Genomic DNA, 21,202 nt, shown 5'->3' on the forward strand with positions numbered 1-21,202 from the left:
ATAGTCACACACAGAGAGAGAGAGAGAGAGAGACAGAGACACAGGCAGAGGGAGAAGCAGGCTCCATGCACCGGGAGCCTGACGTGGGATTTGATCCCAGGTCTCCAGGATCGCGCCCTGGGCCAAAGGCAGGCGCCAAACCGCTGCGCCACCCAGGGATCCCCAGACAGTGGTTGTTAAATTTCTAAGGGTTAAGAAATGCCTGCTTTTTGTTTCTTGTATGATAGAAATCACTGCTTTCTAAAACATGGACAGTAAATAAACATTCTGTTTTTCCTCTGAATAAACAAACTTCCATTCAGAATTTACCATAATTTAAGAAAAAAAATACAATTAATTGATCCCATGTTATTTTTGCCTAGTGTTTTTTGGTATATAAGACTTAATTTCAAAGTCATAGGATTAAAGGAATTAAACAATAAAAACCTTAAATTCGAGAAATTCATGTCTTATATGTAGTATCTTTTATCTATCTATTATTGGACAGTGATGCTCATCATCTGCACTGAAAGGATCATTTTTCCCTTTTATCTGTCTATCACTAGGTTCAATCCTTTGGGCATGGGGATTCTTCCTTTCTCATTCTACTCCACAATAAACATATTTAGTTATAGCCCTATGGCAGAACATGACACGTAGAAAAGCATATGCTTTTCTAAGTGTATTTTACTTGGAAATTTTTTTTTTCACTTTACAGTTTTTTGCTTGTTTTACAAACAGCAGTAAGCAAATACATATGGTTAATGGTAACTAGCTCCAATTGTAATGAAAGACCTTAACTTTTAAATACTGTGACTTAATTTTCTTTTTTTTTTTTTTTTTTAAAGATTTTTATTTATTTATTCATGAAAGAGAGAGAGAGAGAGACAGAGGCAGAGATACAGGCAGAAGGAGAAGCAGGCTCCATGCAGGGAGCCTGACGTGGGACTTGATCCCAGGTCTCCAGGATCAGGCCCTGGGCTGAAGGCGGCACTAAAACCCCACTAGCCCCCACCAGGGCTGCCCATGTGACTTAATTTTCATGAGCAGCTTTTAAAGTAAAACTTATAATGAACATAAAAAAGTAACATTGGTATGTTTTGTTTTTTGTAGGTTTGATATAGAAGAACTAAAAAGGGGATGGCTATTTTATAGTAATAATAATAGTGATAATAGCCAGTATTTAGTGAAGACTTGTAAGAGTATTATTATGAGTAGTTTTCAAGCAAAATACTATTTAGTGTTTGTCACAAGCCTATGAGCCAGGTATAATTATCATCTTCATACTTATAAGTAAGGAAATTAAATCCAAGAGGAATTAATAACTAGCATAATTAATACTAGAGGCAGGATTTGAACTGGACCTGTGCTCTTGGTAGCTAAATTGTACTTCCTCCATTTTTAAAATTGATATTTCAGTGGAGAAATATAAAAATTACATGCATTGTGAATTTTTTTACTATTTTTTGGTAGGTTTGTTTTTATCAAGTGGTAGTAGGCAAATGTTTCTGTATTTACATTGGTGATAAACTCCTAAAATAAACTTTCTTATTTTAAATTCAGCTATTCAGCACATACTTATTTCATGTGTAACATATACTTGGTTTTATTGTGGATGATTTGGGAATCGAAGTATAAAAGAACCTAGACATGATCCCAAAGGTAGATGCAATCTCATTTGTGGTCAAGACTCTGGAGACAGAGAAAAATTCTGGTTTGGGAATTGAAATGTGTTAAATAAGCACTTGAGAGATTCCTGGATCATAAGATATTGTTGGATCATCAAAGTCTGCCCAGCTGACAATTATGTTGATTGAGTATTCCCTTTTATTGATCTTGAGAGGTAGTGGTATGTATCTCTTAATGGTATGAGAATGGACTTTTGTAACTTCATTGCCTGTATTGGAATCATAGCTCTGCAGTTTTTAATAGGAACATTTGTGACATTAAATGACTGTAATTATAGGTAATAGATACAATGCTTAGAATAACACCCAGTGCATAAAGAATACCATATAAATGTTTGCTGTTATTTTTAGTGATAGTCAAGCTTGCTTTAAGAAAAACCAGTATCTAAAAAATCTAAATTGATAAAACATACAAAGAAGGTTATTATTTTTAAAGATTATTATTTATATTTATTTTTTATTTATTTTTTTAATTTATTATTATTATTATTTTTATTTATGATAGTCACACAGAGAGAAAGAGAGAGGCAGAGACACAGGCAGATGGAGAAGCAGGCTCCATGCACCGGGAGCCCGACGTGGGATTCGATCCCGGGTCTCCAGGATCGCGCCCTGGGCCAAAGGCAGGCGCCAAACCGCTGCGCCACCCAGGGATCCCTATTATTTATATTTAAAGAATTTTTTCATCTTGAGAAAATTTGGGGTAGTTTAATTTTTAAATAATGACTCCCATTGGATAGGTAAATTATTACACTGCATTCACCAAAAATTATACTTGTAGTGTTTCAGATTCACATCCATTACTCAAATATGTGTGTCTCATGAACATTGCAGCACAATCTATTAATAATAACCTCTAAAAGATTCTGAAAAATACAGTCAAATCTCATTTGGTATTTATATTCTTTATAGTTGCTGTAAACACTGAATTAGCAAATATTAAGCCATTGTTTCTAGAATGAATGAGGTTAGGTTCCTGCAGCCCCTAGTCATAACATTTTCATTGACTGATGAACATCTAACCTTGTTTATATATGTTTCTGTTTAAAGACAACTTGTTTAGTGTATATTGTGGATTCACTAACATTGAACTCATAGCCAACACCCCAAACACTCATGCCTGGATGAAGCTTATTTAATACATGTATTTTCTCTATGAGGCATATAACAGCCTTTTTTTCATGTAGGAGCACTATGCAGCACTTTACTATTCTTAGGGAGCTTGCTTGTTTGTTTGTTTATTTATTTATTTAAAGATTGAAACACAGGCAGAGGGAGAAGCAGGCTCCACGCAGAGAGCCCAATGTGGGACTCGATCCCAGGTCTCCAGGATCATACCCCGGGCTGAGGGCAGTACCAAACCGCTGGGCCATCGGGGCTGCCCTTAGGGAGTATTTTAAATGGTAAAATCACCAACAGAAAGCACAAAAGTGTAAAAAAAATGGGGCACCAAAAAGACCGTGAAAGAATACTTAGTTTTTGCAGTAAGAAAGATGAAACAAGAAAGCAGAGAGTTGCTTTGTTCTACCTAAGCTTGAAGGTACACATTGGGCTGTTCAGATTATTTTGTTATTATGTACATACACATGAATGGTCATGAGTATTTTTGGAGTTACATTTTTTACTTTATTTTATTTTTTATTATTTTTTAACATTTTATTTATTTATTTATTTATTTATTTATTTATTTATTTATTTATTTATTTATTTATTTATTTATTCATGAAAGACAGAGAGAGAGATCCCAGGTGTCCCTACACTCTACTTTTTGATGGCTTATGTATACATGAAGAGAAGGAATTGATGATGGTTATCTGGAAGGTATGCTTCCTACTCTAAGTATTGAAAATTGATAGGATATCAATAGCAATGGGCTTGCAATTGCAAATGGGTAATGCAAGGGCTTACTGAAAAGGTGAATCCAAAGTGAGACTATTCAGCATGGTTCTATCTTTCTCCAGTTATATCAAACAGTGTGAGTATAGGCAAAGAATAGGTGGGGAATTGGATTAAAAAATTATGGTTGGGCAAGCCCAGGTGGCTCAGTGCCCACTTTCGGCCCAGGGCATGATCCTGGAGACCCAGGATTGAGTCCCACATCGGGCTCCCTGCATGGAGCCTGCTTCTCCCTCTGCCTGTGTCTTCCTCTCTCTCTCTCTCTCTCTGTCTCTATGAATAAATAAAACCTTTAAAAAATTATGGTTGTGTAAGATGAGTATGTCAGAGCAAGAGAGGAATTGAAGTGCTATGCAAAGCAGAGATTATAATGCTTGAGCATAGAACTGAAGCTAGTTAAGCAGGGTAGAGAAGACATGAAGCTTGTAAGAGACTGAAGAAATGGCAGATCCCAAAAAATTGTTAGAACTGATAAGAGATTAACAGAGTTGCAAGGATTAATGAAAATCAACAGTATGTTTATATACTACTAATCAAAAAATGAGGATCAATTCACTTACAATAGCATCAAAAAGAAAAAAATACAGGTATGAGTTTAAAAAAAGAAGCATAGGACTTCTGTACGGACCACTCTAAACCATTGTTGAAATAAATTAGAGATCTATGTGGGAAGACACCTATGGTAATGGAACGGAAGACTTAATATTGGTAAGATGGCATTATTTCCCAAATTGACCTACAGATTCTGTGGAATATGTTAAAATCCCAGCTGGCTTCTTTGCAGGAATTGATACGCTGATCTTGAAATTCATAAGGAAATCCAGGAGACCTAGAATATTCAAAATAAATTTGAAAAAGAATGAAGTTTAAAGATTCACACTTTTTGTTTACACAATTTATTAAAAAGCAACAGTAATCAAGACAAGTTGGAATTGACATGACGATAGACATTATATCAGTAAAATAGAATTGAGAGTCCCAGTGTAAGTCCTCCAATTTATAATCAGTTGCTCTTTGACAAGAGAGGCAAGACAATTTAATGATGAAAGAATAATAGTCTTTGACAAATGGTGGTGAGAAAATTGGATACCACATGCAAAGAATGAAGTTGAACCACCATTAAGTCAAAATGAATCATAGACCTAAATGCAAGAGTTAAACCTATGAATCTCAGAAGAAAACAGTAAATCTTCATGACTTTGGGCTGGGCAGTGGTTTATTAGATATGACACCAAAATCTAAAGGGACAAAAGGAAAATTCAGAATTTGGATTACATCAGTTAAAAATCTTAGACAACTTCAAAGAATACTGTCAAGAAAGTGAAAATACAGCCCAGAAAATGGGAGGAAATATTTGCAAATTCTATATCTTATAAGGGACTTGCACCTATAATACGTAAAGAACTCTTATAGCTCAGTGATAAAAAACACAACTCAATATAAAAATGAGCAAAGGAGGGGTGCCTGGGTGGCTCAGTCAAGTATCCAACTCTTGGTTTCAGCTGAGGTCACAATCTCAGGGTTGTGGGATTTGAGCCTTATGTTGGGCTCCATACTCCATGCAGACAGAGTCTGCTTGAGATTCTCTCCCCCTCTCCCTACTTGGATTTACTCTCTCTCAAAAAAAAGTAAATAAAATCTTAAAGATGAGCGAAGGATTTGAATAGACATTTCTCCAAAGAAGACATGTAAATGGCCGGTAAGCATATGTGAAGATGGTGAACATCATTAGTCATCAGGGAAGGACATATCATAATTATAGGATACCACTTCACATTCACCAGGATGGATATAGTAAAAAAGATAGACAATAACAAGTGTTGAGAGGATTTAGATCTTCCTATATTGCTAGTGGGAATGTAAAGTGGTACAGCTGCTTTGGAAAGCAGTTTGTCCATTCCTCAAAATGTTAAAAAATCTAGATATCCTATGACTCAGTAATTAGAATTCTAGGTATCCCAAGAGAAAACACATCCATGAATATTCATAGCAGTATTATTTTTTTAAGGTTTTCATTTAAATTCCAGTTAACATACAGTATAATATTAGTTTCAGGTGTACAATATAGTGATTCAGCACTCCCATATATCACCCAGTGCTCATCACAACAAGTGCTCTCCTTAATTCCCATCACCTATTTAACTCCCCACCCACCCACCACCACTCTGGTAACCATCAGTTTGTTTTCTATACTTAAGAGTCTCTTTCTTGATTTGCCTCTCTTTTTTCTTTCCCCCTTTTCTCATTTGTTTTGTTCTTAAATTCCACATATGAGTGAAATCATGGTATTTGATTGATTTCACTTAGCGTAATACTCTATAGCTCCATTCATTTTATTGCAAATGGCAGGATTTCACTCTTTATGGCTGAGTAGTATTTCATCATATGTATACCACGTCTTCCTTATCCATTCATCATTTAATGGACACTTGGGCTGTATCTATAAGTAGCAGCATTATTTTTAAAGCCATAATGTAGAAACAACCCAAATGCCCATCAGCTGATGAATAGGTAAATAAAAATAAAATGTGATATGTCCAACAATGGATTTTTTTTAGTTTAGTTGACCCACAATATTATGTTAGTTTCAGGTATGCAACATAGTAATTCAGCTGCTTTATACCTATCGTATCCTTATCACAAGTGTTACTCTCTGTCACCATATAATGCTATTACAGTATCATTGACTATAATCCTAATGCTATGCCTTTTATTCCCATGACTTATTTATTCCAAATTTGGAAGTTTGTATTTCCCCCTTCCCTTGACCCATTTTGGCCATCCTCCAGCCCCCCTCCCCTCTGGCAGCTATCAGTTCAAATAATGTTTTTTTTTTGGATATGAAAAATGAAGTACCAATATAAACTGCAATAGGGATGATCCTTCAACACATTATACTAAGTGAAAAAAGGGAGTTACAAAGACCACATGTTAAATGATTCTGTTCATTTGAAATGTCCAGAATGGGAAAAACCTGGAGAGACATAAAGTAGATTAGTAGTTACTTAGGGCTGGGAGTGGGGATCAGGGGTATGGAGTGGAATTTCTTTTGAGAGATTGAAAGTTCTAAAATTACGTCATGGTAGTGGTTGTACAACCCTGTGAATTTCTTTAAAAATTGAATCACATACTTTAAGTAGGTGAATTGTATGGTATGTGAATTCTGTTTCAGTCAAGCTGTTAAAAACATAAAAAGAGGTAGGTTCATGTGTTGGAGATTCCCAGTAGAACAAAGGATTGCTGGGGTTGCAAGATTCGTCTTTGTACATATTGAAATTACTGCTGATTTTGATAGAAATACTATTGGAAAGAGTGGCAGCAAGCCTGGAATTAACACCTTCAAAAAATAAGGGAAAATAACCTGAGAGAGAGTAGATTATTGCAACCAGAAAGGGTATTTGGTAGTATTGTTTGATGACATAAGATGTAAAGCTGAGTGCTTTTAGGATGGAGAGGGAGTATGCTTTCGAAGTGGAAATGAGAAATATCAAAGAACACCTACTTCCATGTTGGAGGCCTGAGATTCAAGAGGTGTGGAAGAGAAATCACTTGCGAGGACCCGCAGAGGAAGAAGTAGGGTCATCAAGGCATAGTGCATGTTATTAATAGTCTTTTATACTGATTGTAAAACAATTTTGAAATACGTAGGTAACTTTCTTAATACCTTCAGTTTCCTACATGGGCTTTTTGTCCTGTTACATTTTTTTTAACTAATTATACGTGTTTTGAAGCTTGAATCTGTTCTGTACATTACTTGAGCAAATTAGTGTTTTTTGAGTGAATGTGTGTCACATTTTTAATGTTCAAAGCTGCATAATTAGTCTGTTCTGATTTATTCATTTGTTTTATGATGGAATATGGGATGTGGTTACGTGGCAAGTTATATTTCTAACTTACAGGAAGTTTGTCACCTCAAGGGCTGATGTCTCTTCAGAAGTCAGAGAGAGTTGATAAGTTGTAATGATTGCTGGTATTCACAGGACTATAGGAAGAATGTGCTCTATTTCTATAGGTATTTATCTTTCCTAAGTCTTCCAAGAAGCACAGACAGCCTTTTTTATGACTGTTCCAATCAATACCTTGTGAAAAAATATTTTAGTTCATTTGAGAAGGTTTCTCAGTACAGAAATGTAATTGATTTTGGTATTATGAAATAGCCTGGTCATCTTTGAAAAATCAGTCCCTAGGAATAGCACAAAATTTCTTTTTAGCAAGATAATTGGTAAGTTGTTAATTATTCATAAAGGTCTTGAAAATTTTGGAGAATCAGATACATAGATCAATGAATTTAGAGATGTAAAATAATACGCCTTAAACAAAAATCATTCAATAAATAACTCCATCTCTGAGCTGTTCTATTTTGGCTGCCCCAAAATAAAGTTTGTGAAAACTGTAGATGCCACAAGTGCCAGTGTTGTAAAGTTATTTAATCCTTTGGTAGTATTGCCTGTGAAGCTAATTTTGTTATCAGACTATGTGATTTGAATGGTGACAGTCTTGGATTTTAAAAAGTTATGCATATGTATACAGAGGCAATAAATTTATTACCATCTATTACTTCAAACAAAAATAATATTAAAAATGATAAGACTGATATGATTATGACATTGACCATTCAGAAAAGATGTTGCTTATTTGATCATATCAGTACTTACTAACCGCCCTGGATCTAGATTGCTTTTGGTGTTTTTGTTACAAATTTAATTTTAATCATAAGTCTTCACAGATCTTATTTTCTCCATTTTTCCAAATTAAAACCCAAAGATGTTAAGAGGTAAGTAACTTAGGCAAGATCACATAGCAAATTGTTTGAGATGGGATTTGAATGTAGTATTTCCTGGCTCTAAAGTATGTCATTTTTACTATTATACTGCCTTGCTAAACTTAAAACCCACTGTCCACTCTCTGTCAGGGACTGAGGTCATCATAGTTTATCACTTATTTGGAAGAATATATCACTTGGTCAATTTTAGAATTTTCTGCAAAATGAGCATTGTTTCTGTCAATATCTCCTGAACATTTTTCTTTCTTGTTATATATTAGGACGTCTTGCATGGCTGGTATACTTAGTTGGGACAGTTGTTGGAGGAAGGTTAACATATACCAGTACAGATGAACATGATGCTATGGATGGAGAATTATCCTGCCGGTACGTAATGGCCATAAAATTTACAAAAATTTACTAAATACTTAAGAAATTTAGTTACTGAACTGGTATTATGAGCTAAAACATTTTATACTTGACCTTTTGAGGAAGGTATTATTTTCTTTCTTATTGGTGAGAAAAACCAAGGAATGGAGGTTAAGTGATTTGTAGAAGTCAAGTCTCTAGGAAGTATTACAGTCAAAATATTTTAAACTCGTATTTGAATAGTGTGATGAAGATTTAGGTAGCTTTTTATTTCTTAGGACCCGATAAAGCATGCAAAATTACTGTATATTGGGTGGTGGCAAAATTGGGGTGACATACATCCATTTGGTTAGAAAGCAATGGGTAATTACCCAATACAAGCTTTGTTTATGATTGTTGACTAGATTTTTCACCTCATGACCATAGTCTTAATAAGAAGCAATGAATTACTTACCTTAACACTGAGGAAAATTGCTACGTGTGAATAATACACGTGAGTTTGGTTTTTAATATATTCTATTTTTGAATAACATTTTACTTTATAATAAACTAATGTATGTCTTTATTGAACATTTAACTATTTCAAATAAAAAGAAAAGTTGTATATTAATTTGGAGATAACTTACTGTCATTTTGCTGCATACCTTTTACTGAGTCTTTTTAGTTAATGCTTGAGGATATATGTACATTACATGTGTCTTTTTCAACATTTTTTGAACAAAAGTTATACTATATTACTGTCTTGTAAACTAAAATGGAGATAATAATACCTAATTCATTTTGGGTTTAAATGAGTTAATATTTGTAAGATGCTTAGAACAGTGCCTGGCAAATAGTAAGCATTATATTACCACATGCCCCTCTCCCCCCCACTCAAACACTTCTTTTAAAAAATAGCAAGCATAATATTGTGAACATTTTACCTAGATGTTAAATATTCTAAGCTATGCCATAATTTATACATACCCCAGTTTTTGGAATTTTAGGTTGGTTCTCAAATTGTTCTTTGTTGTAAACTTCTTTGAGGTGAGTGTTCTTTCAGTTATATCTTTAATGTAGATAAAAAAATAATTTCATTAGAGATAATTCTTAAAGGTTAAATAGCTGGTTGAATGGTCTGCAACATTTTAAAGAGTTTCAGTACTTACTACCAAATGACCTTTTGGAAGTGTTATACCACTTTATTCTCTGAACTCAAAGGCTCTGAGACTTACCATTTTTTTGCAGTTGAACACTAGATTATAGGATCATTATCTTTGCCAGTTTATGGATAAAAAATGTCTTGTTTTGATTTGTATTGTTTTGGTTACAAATGGTATCAAACACTCTTTTCCATTCCTATTTTTCCCAATTATATTTTCTCTTTGTGGTTTTTAAATATATATAGATTGTATCATTTAGCTACTTTTGTGATGATCTTTCCCCTAATATATCTATAAGAACTCAGTATATATCAAAGATCTTAATATTTAGTATTCATTTTGAAAATGTTTTCTCCATGTTTCTAATGCGTTTTAGAAATATCTCTGTTAATGGATTTAAATATTTATATATTCAGACTGCTGAATCTTTTCCTTTCATATTTTCCCCATTGTTCATGCTTAGAAAGGTTGTTCCACACCTAGATAATAAAAATATTCACCTAGATTTTCTCCTACTTTTATGGTTTCAGATTTTTATATTTAATTTTTAATACATTTGATGTTTGTTTTATATACTTTTTCCAAAGTTTCCATACTGTTAACCAATTAATGCAAACCCCACCCTTTACTGATTTGAAATGCTGCTTATATGTTTACACAAAATTCTTAGGTCTTTTTCTAAGCTTTCATTCTTTTCCACTGATCTTAGAAGTCTGTTTTCCTCTGTGTACAATAGAAATATAAGAGAAGCAATTCATTGCTTTTTATTAAGGCTTTGGTCATGAGGTGAAAAATCTAGTCAATGATCGTAAACAAAGCTTATATCGGGTAACTGACTATTGCTTTTTGACCACATGCATGTCACCCCGATTTTGCCACCATCCAATAGACACCACTATCACCCTACCAAAGTCCTTAAAATTATTACGCCAAGCTGTGGCATTTTCCATTACTATTCTTAAATAGAGTCCTAGGTATTTAATAAATTTGTTGGCATTTTGAACAGAAATTTTCTTTTCCTTCCATACTCTTTTTAACCTGTAAACTAGCCCTTGTTTGAGTGAAACTTGAGTCTGAATGGAACATAAATATTTTAGCTTTCTTAAGATTTATTATTTCTAATATCAAATAACTCTAAAATATGGGTAGAGGCATTCTTAGAATGCTTTGGTTAATTTTAAACAAAGTGAATGATTTGCCTCTGTGCCATCTTTTAATATGATAGGACATAATTTAGTAAAGTGCAAAGTAAGTATACTTTTTACTATAGTTATAGTTTGATTTTTAAAAGTTTTCATCATCAGTTTAAAAGTTTTTTCATCATCACGTAGAGAAATACCCACTGGCATTATTTTCCTGAGAAATATACAACAGGAAATAAACAAAAGCAGGTGTATATATGCCAGGGAAATAGACAAAAGCAGGTGTATATTTGCCAAGTAGAAAATTTTAATTTTTTCTTTAAGCAACATATTTAACTTTAAATAAGATTTGATTTATGTTTTAGCCATTCCCTAGAAAACAAAATGTTAGATGAAGTCTATAATGGTCTAAGACTTTATTGAGGGATGGGGAGAAAGGTGCATTTTCAAGGGAAAAATAAAATGAAGGAAAAGGAAGAGTGAGAGAGTAAGAGAAAACAAAGAGTCGGTGCTCCTAATTCACAGGTTCCATTTTTTCAGATTTGTGTACTTGCTAAAATTTATTGGTAACCCCAGAACCAATACTCGTGCTACTACAGTCATTTGTGGATATGTGCTTGGTGGTGAAAAATTTGCGTTCCCTGATAACCGCTTTCCAGCTGAAGTTGATCAGATGCTCTTTTTGGTTCACACTCTCATACTGTAAATAAGTGTCCTTTTCTTTCTTTTTTTTTTTTTTTTGAGTCACACGTCTCTCATTTTATTTATTTATGATAGTCACACACACAGAGAGAGAGAGAGGCAGAGACACAGGCAGAGGGAGAAGCAGGCTCCATGCACCGGGAGCCCGACGTGGGATTCGATCCCGGGTCTCCAGGATCGCGCCCTGGGCCAAAGGCAGGCGCCAAACCGCTGCACCACCCAGGGATCCCAAGTGTCCCTTTCATTGTCTCTTTAGTTCCATATATCTCACATTTTTGTGCTTTTTGTTGGTGGTTTTGTTATGTACAGTGGTCCCCAATGTAGTGCTGAAATGCTGTCTAGTGTTCCCTAAGCACAACAGAAAAGCTGTAAAGTACCTTACAGAGAAAATATGTATGTTAGGTAAGCCTTGTTCAGGCACAGGTTGTTGTGGTACTGGCTATGAGTTCAATGTTAATGAATCAACAATATATTAAATAAGATGTCTTTAAAAAGAAACACACAAAGAACAAAATTATGTGTGGGTTAGTTGATGAAAATATTATGATCATAGTTCCTTAGGAACCTAACCCGTATCTCCTCCGGGAATGCAGTGGTTCAGTCCTCGCTAATTCAGTTTTCACAATGCCTTTATAGAACATAACTGCCATGAATAATGAGAATCAAATGTATAAGGTGGTGCATTACACACTGATTGCTCACTGTTACAGGAGATTTCCCCAGAGGCCACATAGAACCACTGTGTTTGAACAGTCCATGATGGTGGTGGGAGGACGGACTGTAGGCAAGCCAGTTTTCTGTTGGCTTATTTCTGTGTCCCATTTCTTATTAAAGTCTCCTCCTGGGGAGTAGTTTTGTTCCCTGGCCTCTCTGAGGTGCCACTGGGGAAGCCAGAACTTCTGTCCTGCTGAGTTGGGAGGTAGGGGCTGGAGCTGTCAGAGGTCTCTCTTCTCCCCTGAGTGAGGATGTACAACTGCAGGAACTGTGGGAATCTTTACCGGAGCTGCAAGGCAAGTGGTTGAGGGTAGTGGGTGAGAGGTAGTGGTGAGGTAGTGGTGAAGGAATGGTGAGAGAGGGTGAAAGATAGTGGTGAGGTGGGTGGGTATGTAAACAGGGCTAAGCAGATTCAAACTGAGGCATAAAAAAGATATAAATATGTTTTAAAATCTGAGCTTTTAAATTAAATAAGAATGATGTTTTATGTAGAATTTTAAAATACCAATTTCATATGAAGTAGTAACTGGCACTGTAATACTGTTGCCTTCAATGCATTGGTATATACTTTTCTCACTCCTGAGAAAACACTACCAAATTGGAAGATCATGAAGCTTCTGCCAAAAACCTATATGCTATTTTATCAGGAAAAGGTTAATATTCATAAAAGCTCCCAATATTGTGATAATTTTAATTAAAACATGTTACTTTAACATTTAAATATGCTTCCTCAACTTAGCAAATAAATTTATTTGTGCTCAGGTCATGCAGTTCTAATTAAATACAGATAATTTTATAGTCATTTCAGTTTCATTCATCATTACCAGAATATAAACCTCTTGAGAGATTACCCAGAGATTTTGTTTTATTCACCTTATATCCTCCCAGATTGCTCGTGCTAATAGAATGACTGCTTCTTTCAGTTATGATACCCTCCTTCCCTCGTTGTTTCTCTGGCCTGTTAGTCTCCCTGTCATCCCTCATCATTCATCAACACCTTTGACAGCTAGCTCAGAGTTTTGTTTTGTTCTTTCTCCCAAACTCTGCTATCCTATGGATGACTTCACCTTCTTTCCCATTAGATCATATTACTCTGCTCTATTCATGAGCTTCCAGAGGCTTCCTTTCACACATGAGAATTCCAGAGTCCCTGTCATGGCTCAGAGCTTCCTGTACTACTTCTCTGACTTCCTTTCCTACCCTTTCTCATTCAGTTCGGCCGCACTGACCTCCTTGGTGTTTTCGAGTGTTGGAAATATGTTCTCACTCTAGGGCCTTTTTGCACTTCTGCTAGGAATGCTTTCTCCTAGATGTTTCTATAGTACTCCTTCACTTCAGTTAGGTCTGTATACAGCTGTCTCTTCCTGCTTTGACATCCCAATCCAAACTAACATCCTTATCCTAGTTTATTTTTTCCCACAATACTTTTTACCTCTTGATGTTTGTTTATTCCTCCAGAGTAAGGGAGGAATAAGCTTCATCTGCTTTGTGCACGGCTGTATTTTTATCTCATCTGCCTAGCCAAACCTTAACCCTAAGGAATTCAGAGTTTTCACTAATTTGTTGAGTGATTATAAAAGAAATTACACAGGGGATCCCTAGGTGGCTCAGTGGTTTAGCGCCTGCCTTTGGCCCAGGGTGCGATCCTGGAGTCCCGGGATCGAGTTCCGCATCGGGCTCCTGGCATGGAGCCTGCTTCTCCTTCCTCCTGTGTCTCTGCCTCTCTCTCTCTCTCTCTCTCTCTCTCTGTCTATCATAAATAAATAAATCTTAAAAAAAAAAAAGAAATTGCACACCTCTGCATAAAGGTAACATTTGTCAATTAAGATACCATGTTTTCCCTCTGTTGAGCCCTTAGCATTGCTCAGTGATTTTCTCCTATTTTAGTAATTCTTGTCTTCTGACTTCCAAAAAGCTGTTGCATGTTCATTTGCATGTTCTGCTCCGCACGTGTCCTCAAGTTAGTGACTAAAATTAAGCTGTCTTCCCTCCACTCCCAGCCCTGACTCTCTTCATGTGTCTCACCATCTCTTCAGTTTGTCTAAGCCTGCATCCCAGGAGTTATCCTTAACTTTTCTTTTTCTCTCACCAACATCCACATAGTCTTCATCTTCATATCCTGTCAGTTCTGCCTTCTAGTTAGGCCATTTGGTCCAGTTGTTTCTATGTCCCCTGCCATTTTAGCTCTCTGTATCTTTCTCTTGGGTTCATGCTACAGTTTTAAATGGACACCTTGGTTCCTCTCTGGCTTTCTTTTCTTTTCTCTTCTTTTTATTTTTTTTTCTTTTTTAAGATTTTGTTTATTTATTTGAGAGAGAGAGAAAGCAAGCATGAGCAGGGGGAGGGGCAGTGGGAGAGGGAGAAGCAGGCTCTGCTCAGACTTTGCAATGCTTTCCATTGCTTTTGGGATTAAAATCAACATGGCTTATCAGGTTCTTCATGATCTGGCTCCTGCCTGTCTTATTATTAGCCTCATCTCCTGCCAGGGACTGCTTTATAGCCATATTTAACTTTTTCAGCTCCTAAATGAGCCATGCTTTTTCTTCCCTCTCTAGGTAGTTACACATGCTTTCTCCTTTCCCTCAACACACTCTTTGCCCTGTTCCATCCTAGAATATTATGAATCTTCGTTAATTTCTTTGTATTGTTTGTTACAGCACTTGTCATTCTTTATCTTAATCATTTGTTATATGTCTTTCCCTGTATAGACTATAGATATCTGGAGGGCTTGTTCACTATTATGTTCTGAACTTCTAATGCACATATACCATATAGTAGGCCCTCATATATTTATTGACTGCATGAATACTTATTTATTTGGGTAGGTAGAGAGATACAAACAAGTGAGTATCCGAAATTCATTTCTTTGAATTTGAAATGAATTTTGAAATGGTGATTATACTTGGATTAACATTATTTAATGATACATTTGTCTTTTTATTCCCTCTGTGCTCTTTACCAAAAATAATTTAACATTATTAAGAAAAAAATAGCTGCCGGACAATAAATTAAAACTGAAAGTGAATATTATATATGCAGTACAAGCTTTGGTCTTAAGTACTTTTCAAAGTGGCCACAAATCTTTGAATGGCACTGTGGCAGAGACTACTAGCTGTACAGTGTTTATTCCTCCCTTCTTCTGAAGTAATAGAATACCTGATTCTTTTTGCCAGGCATGTGGCCACCTGATTAAAGATTTACTAGACTCTTGCAGCTAGATGTGGCTAAGTGATTGTGCTCTAGGCAAATGGATGTAAGCAGATGTGGTATGTGCAAGACATATGGACATAAGGGTGGAGCTAAAATAGCCATCGTAGACCAAAAAGTGATTGTGTGAATGAATGGAGGCAAGTGTAACAAGATGAAAGGCACTTGAGTCTCTGATACACTGTGGAGCACTAGCTAGTCCTGGAGCACTGCCTTGGATATTTGCCACAGAGAGAAATAAATATCCATATTGTTTAGGCCGTGGTGGTTATTTGGACATTAGACTGTTGCAGCTGAACTTCTTTTACAACTACCAAAACTTCTTTGACAATGGATGATGTGCTGGGAACTCCTTCCTGCTTTCCTGCTGGGATCCCATTTCCTCTTAGGCAGATGCAAATCGCCAGTTTAACTTGAGTTGTAAAGACATACCAACAAACTGTCTTCTGGTTTTCCCTCTTCCTAGGATTTTGGTATGCTGTAAAAAGGAAATAAAAATGAAGGAGCAAGTACATAGAATCAACAAAGAGCTAGAGTAGGAAAAGGGAAGTCTCACTTAGGAAAGAATTAAGAAACAAGATATGTCTGTTTAAGTCACTTGAAAAATCACCTGGATCTAGACACAGTTTGATGTATATATCTATTTTTTTAACTAAAAATTACTCCCAGTAATCTGCTAATTCAAAAATACACAGACTAAAAGCTTTATCACTCCTCTCAAAATTGCAGAACAAACACATCTTAGGAAAAAAAGAACAATCTGAATGCATAAGGGTATATGACAAGGGATATATTTGTATATGATAAGGGATATAATTGAGTGTATATGATAAGGGGTATAATTGAAATAGTGAGCAAAAGATAGACTATACAAGAAAGAAGTGGTGTTGAAGCACATGAGTAGCCATTTGGAAAAAATGTTGATCCATATCTCACAAGACATGTTCAAGATAAGTTCAAATGTATCAAAAAGGTAAATGTAAAAAAAAAAAAAAAAGAAAAACAAAAATACCTCAGATTTAGGTAAGACCTTGTTACTATGCAAAATCTGTTTAAAAATTGATGAAAGGGGCACCTGGGTGGCTGTCAGTTAAGTGTTGGACTCTTGGTTTTGGCTCAGGTCATGATCTCATGGGTGGTGGGATTGAGCCCTGAGTCTGGCTCTGCACTTAATGGGAAGTCTGCTTGAAAATTCCCTCTCTCTGTACCACCCCCCCACACACACACACACACAAACTCATGCTCTCTGTCTCTAAAATAAATCAATAAATCTTTAAAAATTAATGAAAATTTAGTATAACAAAAACTTCTGCATGGCATAAAAAAAAAAGTCAGGAGACAAATTAAAACCATGGAAAAATATTAAAGCTGAATCACAGGCAAAGGACTCAGTTTTCTAATATGTAAAGAATTTGTAGAAATCAACAATAAAAAGCCTAATAGAATTAGCAAAGTATATGGACAAACAGGTAACAGACAAAGACATATATATGGCTTAAAAACATGGAAAAATTTTAACCTCACATACATGAGTGAAATACAAAATAAAAGTGCACTGGATGTCATTTTTCAGATTCAATGAATTTTATAGTTTCATGTCATCTGAATTATCTGAGCATATATAGACACTACACTCATAGACGTATAAATTGTTTCAATTACTATGGAGAGCAATTTAAGAATAGCTATCAAGATTATGAAAAAATAAAATTCTTTAAACTAGTGGTTTTACTTTTAGTAGTGTATATTGTAATGTATGTGTGAAATGATGTGTACATGATGGATAATTCCAGCATTTTTGCAACAGCAAAAAAATTATAAACAATGCCCATTTGTAGAGAGTATTTGAAAATATTATGGTATATTCATATAATAAAATGTTAAACAGCTGCAAGAGAGAATGAGGAAGCTCTTGATGGCTGACATGGAAAGATCTGTAAGATAGTTAAATGGAAAAGGCTGGATTTGGAATTGTAACTATAGTATATTCCATATGTTTAAAGGAGTTGGAAGGAGAATATATAGTTGCATTTGACTGCATGTACATTTAAAAAAATCTCTGGAAGAACATATAAACTATTAACAGTATGTGTGTATGTTCCTATGTACATGCATGGAAGGAAGTGTGCAGGTCAGGGTAGACATAGCTGCCTTTGTGTATAGTTAGAAAAGGGAGAAAAAAGTGCTATTCCTCAACGACCTCTGCCTTTTGGCTTTTAAAAGATGATTATAATAAGCTGATTTTGTTAACACCAGACACTTGTCAGCCATCCACTGGAAATTTTTAATGAAAATAGATAGGTAATACAAGGATTTCTCTTGAAAGTTCTAGACCAAGCTTTTCATTATATTGAATTAATTTTTTTTCTCTAGGAAATATGACTTAACCTTCAGTTCACTTATGATTATCTGGTAATAATAGTTGTATACTTGTATTAAAAATACTTGATCTTATTAAGATTATCTTGTAAGTTTTTCCAGGTGAAATTTTTATTATTCATTGAAAAAATGCTAATAACTTGATTGGTGGACCTCTTGATTTTTTAAAAATGTTTTGAATCATGTGACCCCCAAATAGATAATTATATAAAAATTATAGGTTTAATGAAAAGGTAAAATATAGAGCTACATGTTCAGTATCATTTTTCTTTTATTAAAAGGTAAATTTTATATAGATACAAATATTTATATCTATGTATATATATAGTATAAAATTAGGGATTTACATATATATATGCATACGATATATGTATATGCCTTATGCATTTATATATAATTTTTTAGTGAAATAGTAAGTGTATGTCCTTGTAGGTTTCTATGTATATATGTGTATGTGTATGTTTTAAGAAAAAGACTAAAAGGAATTAGACCAAATTGTAGTATCTCTTAGTAGTAGGATTTCACATGGTTTTAAAAATATTTTTTATGAGCTTTTGTATTTTTCCACTTTTTAAAGTGATTATATATTACATTAAGTTGACAATAAATGTTTTAATGTTGTTTCTATAAGAACTGTCACTGAAGCTTTTTTTTTCTCCTTCACGAAAAGAGTTTTTCAGCTTATATCTTTAATGGATACCGGATTGCCTCAGTGTTCTAATGAGAAAATAGAGCTTGCAATTCTGTGGTTTTTGGATCAGTTTCGTAAAACATATGTTGGTGATCAACTTCAAAGAACCTCAAAGGTAGGTTTTTACTAGATTTACTAGATTTTTTAAAAATGTTACCAAAAAATGAAGAAAGATGTTCACATCTAACAGTTCTAAACTGAATGATACATTTATGTAATTTCTACCTAAGAGGTAGAAGTCAATTGACTAATTGGTATTGAAGGCAATGTGAGATTAATTTGCTTGTTTTTTACCTAGATTTACCATTTTCTTTGAAGAATGATTGGCAGAGTTAGTGAATATTTTTTATGTGGTTAGTCAAATAATTAAGATTACTTTAAACACTTTAATAGATTTTACCTTATTATGTTTATCTCAAGGTTTAAGACAAGAGGTTTATTACTCTTTTAGTAGTTCTGAGACTTTAGGGGCATGCACTTATTTATGTTATTTCCAGTATATTTTTCTCTCATTGCTCGGCATTTTTACAAAACTGATGAGGACCAGGAGCACTAGACATGTTTTTGAGAGGCCACAGTTAAATCACCTTAATGTAGAGGACACTCATAGTATGATAATTGAAAGTTTAGCATCAGCAAATTTAGATGAATTGATCTTAAGGCATGATGAGGGATTATTGAGGTCGTTTATGTGAACCCTAACTGGATATTTAGTAATACTGTGACATGGAGTAAGATCTATGAAGTTTTCTTCTTCTTCTGAAATAGTAACTCTTTCCAAGCCTTCTCTGTTAAGTCCTAAGGATAGACTTATCTCCTGTGGATTTATAGATTCTATTAGCAATGTTGAAGGATTTCTTATTGGGAATATTTAGAATAAGCTTTTTATATTGAACAGAGCTTTTTTTCCTATGGGAAATCTAGTGTAACCTTTAGTACATTTATGATTCTCTGTTTGTTATAGTCATATAATAGTGGAAAAACTTTTGTTTGATTTTGTTAGTATTATCCTTTAGTATATTTCACGTTTATTTTCTTTGCTTTTTAAGAAAGTGATATAGCTTGATGCTTCCTTTGTCAAATATATTGTGATATGTTGTCATTTAGGATTAACTTCAATAAAATTTTCTTAGAATTTAGCTGCCATTGAATGAGGCCATTAGGGAGAAAAAGGAATAACTAGAAATAAACGTTTGATAGTAAGACAAATTAGAATCAGACAAAAATTATATGGTATGAAACTTATACAAGGGTGCCTCTTTTAAAATACCAGATGAGGGGATCCCTGGATGGATCAGTGGTTGAGCGGCTGCCTTCAGCCCAGGGCGTGATCCCAGAGTGCTGGGATCAAGTCCCACATAGGGCTCCGCCTGCTTCTCCCTCTGCCTGTGTCTCTGTCTCTCTCTCTCTCTCTGTCGCTCATGAATAAATAAATAAAATGTTAAAAAATTTTTAAAAAAGTCCCAGATGAGTTACTTGAAGGTGGAGAATAAATCTCATACATAATACATTCATGTGATAAAGGGTATGTTCTTGAGTTGGAAAATGATGCTGACTTTAGTGAAATTATTAAGCAAGTTTAAATAAGATGTGTTGCTAAGCATCTTGAAGTTATGTATGCATAATAAGTGCTTCAGGAACCCAGGTGGAATCATAGAGGAATCTTAAGTAATGTATAGAATAGAAGTGTATGCTATAAATGAGAAAGAAGCATCATAAATGGTAGCTGTAGACATTTATTAAAGAAGTAGTCTGTGTCAAAGACTTCACACTTGACAGATATCTAATTTCATCTCACAAAGCCCTGTGCGAATGGTTGTTTTTATTGACACCTGCCCACCCCTTTTTACAGATTTGGAAACTGAGGTCTAGAATGGTTAATTAATGTGTTTAAGTGGTTGAATCTGAATTTGAACCCAGGACACCTATGATAACAGAGCCTGTGATGCTAATCACTTTTCTGTATTGTCTCCTGTTGGATCTTTCACTGTGATATTGAATAGGCCCTTCAATCTCAGTAGGTCTTAAACACATCCTGAAACCCATTCCACCTGTTTTCCAGTTTTGAGGAAAAATGACTGACTGTGAACCCAAAATTTCCACTTTGTTCTTATATCTAATCTGTCACCTAATTTTGCTGATTTTCTTACTATCTTTCAGTTTCACTTTTTTCTCAGGTCCTCAGTTTTTATCCTCATTATTACTGATTGTCATTTCACACTGGATTTCAAAAGTCTTCTGACTGTCCTCTTTGTTTCCTTTTTTGCCTTTTCCCCACTCTGGTCCATTTTCATACTGCCTCCAAAGTAATCTTTCCCTCAGTAGAAAACCAGAGAGAATAATGTAATGAACACTCATGTACCCACCGTCCAGCTTTGTCAGATCTGAATGCCTTGCCCTATTTGCTTCTGTATATTTTTAAATGAAAAGTTAGGGGATCCCTGGGTGGCTCAGCGGTTTAGCGCCTGCCTTTGATCCAGGGCGCGATCCTGGAGTCCTGGGATCGAGTCCCACGTCAGGCTCCAGGCATG

The 21,202-nt window shown here is 34.9% G+C and overlaps 1 protein-coding gene across 4 annotated transcripts in view; it reads left to right on the forward strand.

Annotated features, from left to right (window-relative positions):
• RANBP17 (RAN binding protein 17) overlaps positions 1-21,202 on the forward strand; it is a 310,647-nt gene that overhangs the window by 55,315 nt on the left and 234,130 nt on the right. For all 4 annotated transcript variants that reach the window (XR_008664360.1, XM_055325097.1, XM_055325099.1 and 1 more), the window contains exons 13-14: positions 8,607-8,712; positions 18,651-18,786. Coding sequence is in view for 3 of the 4 variants with exons in the window: in XM_055325097.1 (XP_055181072.1) it covers positions 8,607-8,712; positions 18,651-18,786 (242 nt within the window). In the remaining variant the exon portion in view is untranslated. The remainder of the gene's footprint in view (positions 1-8,606; positions 8,713-18,650; positions 18,787-21,202) is intronic.

Source organism: Nyctereutes procyonoides, unplaced genomic scaffold, assembly GCF_905146905.1.
Source record: "Nyctereutes procyonoides isolate TBG_1078 unplaced genomic scaffold, NYPRO_anot_genome, whole genome shotgun sequence".
In the NCBI taxonomy this organism is placed as follows: Eukaryota; Metazoa; Chordata; class Mammalia; order Carnivora; family Canidae; genus Nyctereutes; species Nyctereutes procyonoides.